Below are 8842 nucleotides of genomic sequence, written 5' to 3' on the forward strand. Positions count from 1 at the left end.
CAAAAGGCATAACAATTGGTCCATTTTATTTTGTTTGGACAAAAATATCTCATTTTGAGATTTGTGCTTGAAATTTATGATATTTCAACATTGATTATTAGCCTTTGGCTTTTTGAGCACCATACAAAAAACATTAAAGAGACTCGCTTTCCCTTTTTCCTAGTCGAATACTAGTGTGTGCGACAGGCTTTTGCAGTTTAATATCTCTTTTCATTTGGAGATTTACATTTGGTGAGCTCTTATTGCAGAAACATAAAAATAAAGTGGGAAGAGATATAGACACAAGTCTATGCAAGTATCAAGACCAACAAGATCATTGACCAATCATTCATGACAAGCTTGAAGATCTATTTACAACAGTCACACATAGTGTTCAAGATTTCTTCCACATAGAAATGAGTACATACATAACAAGCAAAGATCGTAAATGCACTACGCCATTAGTACTAAGGTACTAGGCCAAACTCACACGTGAGATACACAAAACAAGTGATCAAACTTTTGAGATTTTTCAATTTTTATGGGTTTTTGAATTTTTGAACACACCCAAAAACAGAATAAGAAAAGTAAGATCAACAAAAAGAGTTGGAACAAACCAAAACAAATAAGAGAAAAACTTCTAGAAACTAAACATGTGGAACCACAACGACAAGTATGCAACAAAGAGTAGTATAGGTTTACACAAGAGATAGAGTTCAGGGAATGATACCGACACTGATGGTCTTAGCAAAGATTCAAACTTTGGGCCATCTAGAGGTTTAGTAAATATGTCTGCTTTCTGATTCTCAATGTTGATGAACTCTAAGTACACAGTCCTTTCCTCCACCAAATCTCGAATGAAATGATACCGAATCTCGATATATTTTGATTTCGAGTGTTGAACTAGATTCTTTGACAAATTTATGGCACTTGTATTATCACAATATACTCAAATCGTGTCTTGAGTGATTCCATAATCATAAAGAAGCTTCTTCATCCATAATAATTGAGCACAACAACTTGCAGCAGCAATGTATTCAGCTTCAGCTGTTGATAGAGAGACTGAATTCTGCTTTTTGCTCATCCATGACACCAAGTTATTTCCAAGATAATAGCATCCACCGGAAGTACTTTTTCTATCATCAATGCAACTGGCCCAATCAGCATCAGAATATCCGGCTAAGCATTCATTTGAATCTCTTGAGTACCAAATTCCATAATCAGAGGTGCCATTTATGTAGCGAATAATTCTTTTGACTACTGTTAAATGTGACTCTTTGGGGGCTACCTGAAATCGAGCACATACGCCTACTCTGAAGGCAATGTCTAGTTTGCTAGTAGTGAGATATAAGAGACTGTCTATCATGCTTCGATAGAGTGTTGAATCCACTTCTATACCTGCTGCATCCCGACTCAGCTTTGATGAGGATCTCATTGGAGTGGAAGTGTGTTTCTTAGAGTCTAGACCAAATCTTTTAACAAGATTTTTGGCATATTTCTCTTGAGATATGAATATCCCATCTTTCCGTTGTTTCACTTGAAGCCCTAGGAAATAGTTCAGCTCCCCCCACCATACTCATCTCAAACTCCCTTTTCATTTCTTCGGAGAATTCATGAGCCAAATGATCAATTGTGGATCCAAAAACAATATCATCCACATATACTTGAGCAACTAGGAGAGACTTCTCATCTCTCTTTACAAACAATGTTCGATCAGCTTGGCTTCTTTTGAATCCACGATCTAACAAGTATGTTGTGAGACGATCATACCATGCTCTTAGTGCTTGCTTCAAACCATATAGTGCTTTCTTCAACCTTAGCACATGATCCGGAAAGTGAGGATCTTGAAATCCCTTTGGTTGCTCAACAAATACTTCTTCATTTAGAAAACCATTCAGAAATGCACTTTTCACATCCATTTGGTACAGTTTGAAATCCATAACACATGCTATGGATAGTAGAATTTGAATCGACTCTAATCTTGCTACTGGTGTAAATGAATCATCAAAATCTATACCTTCCATTTGAATATATCCTTGAGCTACCAACCTAGACTTGTTTCAAACTACCTTACCGTCTTCATCAGTTTTGTTCTTGAAGATCCACTTGGTGCCGATGACATAGGTATCTTTAGGTTTTGGAACCAACTCTCATACATCATTTGACAAACTGATATAACTCTTGGTGGCATAGACTCTATCCAATTTTCGTCTCTAAGAGCTTCCTCTACCTTCTTGGGTTCGAATTGAGCAAGATAACAATTGTACGTCACATGAGTCGCACTGTATTTTGGTCCTTTTCTCAACCGAAGCCCCTCATTTACGTCACCAATGATATTACTTGATGGATGATTGAGAATTACCCTTGATGACGGTCTCTTAGAGGTAGAAGTGATAGGCCACAAACTGAGTGACCCCTTATGATTAAACCAATTAATTAATTAGCCAAGTTATTAATTAATCAATTTATCATGCAATTGCGTGGAAGCACAAACAAATCACCAAACTAAATATGCAGCGGGAATTAAATGACACGGTGATTTGTTTACGAATGGGGAAAAACCTTGCGGCAAAAACCCCACCGGGTGATTTTCAGGTCACCACTCCTGAAACTCCACTATTATCAAACCAAGCGGTTACAAGTAAAGGAATCCCAAGTACCTTACCAACCTACAATTAAACCTTTACCCCAATACCCAATTGGACTTAATCTGTAGTGACAGTTCCCACCTTTGATGCACGGCTCCCAAGTACATGACTAACCAATGCGCGAATCCCAGTACACGACTTCAAAACACCAACTTAAGGAAGAGAGGTTGGCTACAAAGTTCTTCAGTTCATCCTACACGATGAAGATCAGGAAGATGCTTGGTCACAAAACCCTTTGGTGCAAATACACAGCAACTTCTTCAGAGAAGATGAACTAGGTCAAGAACTTCGTCTTTTGATCACAATTTGCTTGAACAGAGATTGCTCAATGCTTTTGCAACTTGTATCACACTTGATGGCTCTTAAAACAATCCTTTTATATGTTTAGGGTTAGAAGAAAAGAAGGCCTAAAAGCATATTCATAGATCCCAAGAAAATCAGATCAGAAAATCTGAAATTATAAATCTCGACAGATAGTAGGTGTCGAGATAGCTATCGAGCAGGTGTCGAGCTTTAATGAATTTGTACTTCAGCTTGCTTTTTCTTAGACAGACTTGATGACTTCAACACTTGACCTTGAAACCTTATTTCTTGAAGTACTAAAAACACCTAGAACTACCCAATTTCAAGTAGAGTGTGTTTTGTCAAAAGATTAGCCAATTTACATAAATAAGTGACATATGTTCTTAACAAGTGAAAACACATATGTTCTAACAATCTCTCCCTTTGGTAATCCGTAACAAAACCACAACAAACAAAAGAACATATGAGAGAAGTCATAAATCACTCAACTCATATTCACTTGTTAATACAATAAAATCTATCCTAACATAAACTCTTGAAAAACTTTGCAAGAAAAGAGTTTATGGCAAGTAGACTTTGACAACCTGTATTTCTGAAACATTTTAAACAAAACTCATCAAGGCATCTTGTGTGAAACAGAAATAATAGATTGCATATAAGTATAATGAACATGTGTATAAAGATAGAGAAGAAACAACATATGAAAAGAGAGGTGAAAGCAATATACATCCACATATATAAAGAAGTATAAGTACAATGTATGTAAAAATGATCAAAGACCTCACTTACAAGATCAATGTATCTATAAAGAATAGAAAAGAAAAGATACATCAAAACCTCACTACATCCCTCAAATTATCAACACTTCCCCTATCAAAAATGTCCTATACTAACTCTCCCCTTAAGATGACTACTCTCATAACCCAAAACTACTTCCCCTTTTTGTCATGAGTGACAAAGGGTAGAGTGTCATGTAGACATCTCATCAGTAGAGCTAGCATCTCCATCATCATCATCATCATCGTCATCCTCAGAATCTAAAGTTGCTGGAATAGGTGGTGAAGGAGTAGCCTCAGAAGCAAAACCACCCATGGTCACCTGCCGTCATGCAATACGACCAACATGAACATTAACTTGATACAACTCAGTGGAGAGTGTATCAAGGCGAGTGTCCATGCGCTGTAGCTGCGCCATAATGTCTCCTAGAGATACATCGCCCGTAGAGGAAGAAGGACCAAATGTAGATGGAGCTGATCTGGATGGAGCCGAACGGGAGGGAGGAGTGGAATCCGTCTATCTCGACCTAAACTGTGCCTCACTACGTTTTACGGTAGCGGCATCTATGGCACATATGTGTGTGAAGTGGTCGAACACAGGAAAGGGAATAGAAAAATAGCGTAAGATCCTCGTGATAGTAGAAGGAAAGATGAGCTTATCACAGGACGCCGAATCAAGATGAACATCTATGATAGAAAGAATAAAGTGAGAAGGAAAATCTATAGTAATATGCTCTAAAAAAGATAAAAAAAAAATCGAGCACGAGGCTCTGTGATGGAGTTGTAGTGAGAGAGAGGATGGAGTACAAACGTCATCACCATGTTTAGGAATCTAGGACCTTTAGCAAAAGGCCTACATGATGTGTACTGATGCTCACCCCAATCAGCAAGGCGCTGACAAAAGGCAGAAATGAGCTCATATTTGGATACAGTCCTCAGATGCTCACAAGAAGGATAGTCAGGAAACTTTATCCTAGGAACCCTAAGCACATCTGCAACTAGCTGCGGTGTGACAGGAATGCGCGTACCTCGAATGCAAGTGAAAAATAGAGGTACTGAATAATCTATCCCGTGCATATTGGAGTAAAACTCCTGAATCAGCATAAGAGGACAAGTGATTGGGACGTCACATAGTAACTCCCATCCCCTACTGTGAATGACAGAGGGAAGGTCAATGTCGGTGAAGTCCGCCAGAATGACTTGGCGTTCCGAATGAACACCTCGTCAAGAAAAGTTCTCTGAAAATGCCTTGTGGGCATCTCCATCACGGAACCGAAGGTTAAGAGGAGTAAAGTCAGAAGAAGAGGAAGCTCCAGAACGCAGAGGGTTCCGAGCAGGAATGGATTTACGTTTGGGTGCCATAGACACTACTAACATAAAAGAATGAGAAAGAGATAGAGAGGAAGACAATCAGAAAAGTCCCAACACAGTTCAAATAGATCAAAAATATTGAACAAAAAGAACGTATGCATGGGAATGCATGAGCATGTGACATGCAAATCAAAAGGCATCATGGGCTCAGCCCAATCCAATCCTACCAGCACATAGCATAGAGCATACATCTAAATGCATGTAAATATCATTCTAATGCACATGGAATGCAATGTATGATATTTTGAAAGCATTTAAGTGAAAACCCAACTCAAAATTTCAAGAAAAACTCATCAATTTTGAAAAACCCTAAAATTTTCAAAAATCCCAAAAACTAGGTTTCAAAACATGAAATGCATAAGAAAGGGAGGGAAAAATGAACTTACCAAGTGATTGAAACCAAGGGAAGACCGAAAATGAAGCAGGTTTGAAGATTTGAGTGAGAGAACGGTGGTTGGGAGATGAAACGCCTCGGATAGATCAAGAGAGATCGAGAGAATGAGAGAAAAATTGCGACAGAGCCTTATATAGACACCTCAATAAATCTCGACAGCTGAGGTGTCGAGATGTATCGAGGAAGGTGTCAAGGAAGGTGTCGAGGATTTGGCCTTTAATAGCTTCAGGTGTCGAAAGGTGTCGAGGTGCAAGAACAATTTCAAAGAACAGAAGCTCAATTGATCGACAAGGTGTCGAGGAGGTATCGAGGAGACAGGAACTTTCTCGATCGATCCACCAGGTGTCGAGACAGGTGTCGAGATTGCGATAAGAAAAGGCTTGAGAAGCTTGACAGATGATAAGGTATCGAGAAGGTGTCGAGGAGATGTCAAGCCAGCAGTTAAAAGCAGTTTTTCGAGAAGAGAAAAACACAGACATGAATGCAATCCAACATACACCTCAACCAAAGATCCAATCAACATTTTAAGCTCTCAAAATCATCTCTCAATCAAAAATTTAGCACATGGATCCTCAAAAACACACACACACACTAAACAAGTCTAACCAATTTTATTTTTCAAAAACAAGTTAAGACAATTTAGTGAGTATACATTAGCACATGTAAAACCTTTGTGATGGCCAAATCACATTGTACCTGCACATGTATCAAAAGTAGTAAAGAATATTGCGTATTGTGTGTGAAAAATATCGCAAGATTGCATATATGTATACATGTTATGACGATCTGAGATATGAGAAAATAACTTTAACTCACACACAATCATAACTATTTGATGGGGACTATCACCTTCAAGGTACATCCTATAACTCCCACATCTCCTAGAATACACGCTTGCAACCATATTTAAAGGAATTTTTTATCTTTTTGCTTTTTATTTTCTTTGCATATTTTCTTTTATTTTTAGCATATCATACATAGGCATAAAAAGAGAGAAAAGAAATGCCCAAGATGTTAAGCATTTGAAATCGTACTTTTGCTATGCGAAGCATACGAATGTCTTTAACACTGCACTTTTGCTATGCTGAAGCATGCAGGTGTCTTTGACACTGTACTTTAGCTATGCCGAAGCATACAAGTGTCATATTATGATTGGTGGGCAACAGTGGTGAGATGGTTATTTATGCCTTTCTCTTAGGATTTTCTAGTCCTACCCGTCAAAAAGAGTGATATAAGTGTTAAGTTTTAAAAGATAACTTAATCTTACTCATCACAAATAAGAGCCACAAAGCTCACTTGCTTAGTTGTGCATAGAGATGCTCATCTAAGTTACAAAAGATACAAAGTTTAGAAACTTTGTTTCAATGGCCATCCAAGGTACACAAGTATCAAAGTACACAAAACACACACTGTTTTTGTATTTTTCTGATTTTTCAATTTTATTTTTTATTTTTATATTAAAAATAAAAGTAAACAAAACTGAAAGTAAACACACAAAAACATGTTAAACAAAACAAAGCATAAAAACTAGATGCAAATGCATGAGGAAGAAGAACAAGAGAAGGAGATCAATCCATGGAGATGACACCAATGTTTTGACAAAAGAATTCAAAATGTTTGCTGTCAAGAGGTTTGGTGAACAAGTCAGCCTTCTGATCATCAGTGTGGATAAACTTAAGAGTGAGAGTATCATTTTCGACAAGCTCTCTAATGAAGTGATGTCGAATCTCTATGTGTTTGGTTCGAGAATGCTGAACCTGGTTTTTAGAGATATTTATGGCACTGGTATTGTCACAGTAAATGGTGAGATGCTCTTAACAAATATCATAATCATGAAGGAGTTTTTGCATCCAGAGGAGTTGGGTGCAGCAACTACTGGCAGCAATGTATTCAACTTCCGCAGTGGATAACGAGATGGAGTTCTGTTTTTTGCTCATCCAAGAGACAAGATTGTTACCCACATAAAAACAACCCCCCGAAGTACTCTTTCTATCATCAACATTACTAGCCCAATCAGCATCAGAGTACCTAGCTAAGACACCTTTAGTGTTCTTACTATACCACACACCGAACTTAGCAGTAGTTTTGACATACTTTATAATTCATTTTAAAGTAGTCATGTGGGATTTCTTGGGATTAGCCTGATATCTAGCGCACACTCCAACACTGTTACTAATGTCAAGTCTACTAGTAGTAAGGTAAAGAAGACTACCTATCATGCTTCTATAAAGAGAGGGGTTAACACTCTTACCTAACAAGTCTACAGTGAGTTTAACATTTAGGCTCATAGGGGTTCTAACAGAACTAGCAGATTCCAAACCAAACGTTTTCAGAAGATTCTTAGCATATTTAGATTGAGAAAGGAATATACATGAATCTTGTTGGCAAATCTGTAATCCTAGGAAGTGAGTCAGCTCTCCAATCATGCTCATCTCGAACTCAGCTTGCATGAGTTTTGAGAAGCCATGAGCAAGTTCATCCTTAGTCGACCCAAAGATGATATCATCAACATAGACTTAAGCAACTATAAGCTCACTATCTTCCTTTTGGACGAAGAGAGTTTGATCAGCCTTTCCTCTTGTGAACCCATGTGACACCAGATATTGTGTGAGTCTATCATACCAAGCTCTAGGAGCTTGCTTCAACCCATAAAGTGCCTTTTTAAGGTACAGCACATGATCCGGGAAGTGTGGATCAATGAATCCTTTTGGTTGAGCCACATAGACATCCTCTTTGAGTAACCCATTCAAGAAAGCAGTCTTTAAATCCATCTGATAGAGTTTGAAATTCAGCTAACATGCTAAGGCAAGCAGAATTCTAATTGACTCCATTCGAGCAACTGGGGAAAATATTTCATCATAGTCTACTCCTTCCATTTGCGAGTATCCTTGAGCCACAGGTCAAGCCTTGTTGCGAATCACATTGCCTTCTTCATTAGTCTTGTTGCAGAATATCCACTTTGTACCGATGATGTGCTCACCTTCTGGTCTAGGTACTAGAGTCCAAACATCATTCCTCTGAAACTGAAGTAGTTCATCATGCATTGCTTCGACCCAACTTTGATCATATAGTGCTACCTCAACTTTCTTGGGTTCAACCTATGACAAATAACAAGAATAAGACACAAAGTTAGCAAAAAATTTATCGACTGTACGTGTCCTTAATGTGAGTTCATTCATGTTTCCTACAATAACTTTAGGAGGATGATTTAATTTGATTCTAGAGGAAGGTCCTTTTTCTTCATGAGACTCAGAATCTGGTGAAGTAGGAGCATCTGCAGAGTCTTCCACAATACTAGAAGTACTTGGGGACACAGGTTCTGGTTTAGCAATATCTTGAACTTCCCTAGGCTCAAGAGGAAGAATTTCTTT

The 8842-nt window shown here is 38.1% G+C and overlaps 1 protein-coding gene across 1 annotated transcript; it reads right to left on the minus strand.

Annotated features, from left to right (window-relative positions):
* Positions 1-928: 928 nt before the first annotated feature.
* On the minus strand, positions 929-1414 carry LOC136071317 (secreted RxLR effector protein 161-like). Its single transcript, XM_065782433.1, has one exon. It carries the CDS (start codon positions 1412-1414, stop codon positions 929-931), a length of 486 nt encoding a protein of 161 aa, XP_065638505.1.
* Between the last annotated feature and the right edge of the window lie 7428 nt (positions 1415-8842).

Source organism: Quercus suber, unplaced genomic scaffold (assembly GCF_002906115.3).
Source record: "Quercus suber isolate HL8 unplaced genomic scaffold, Cork oak 2.0 scaffold_302, whole genome shotgun sequence".
Lineage (NCBI taxonomy): Eukaryota > Viridiplantae > Streptophyta > Magnoliopsida > Fagales > Fagaceae > Quercus > Quercus suber.

Coding starts and splice junctions, on each gene's coding strand:
- LOC136071317 (XM_065782433.1), bottom strand. CDS start 1,414: ATGAGATCCTCATCAAAGCTGAGTCGGGATGCAGCAGGTATAGAAGTG.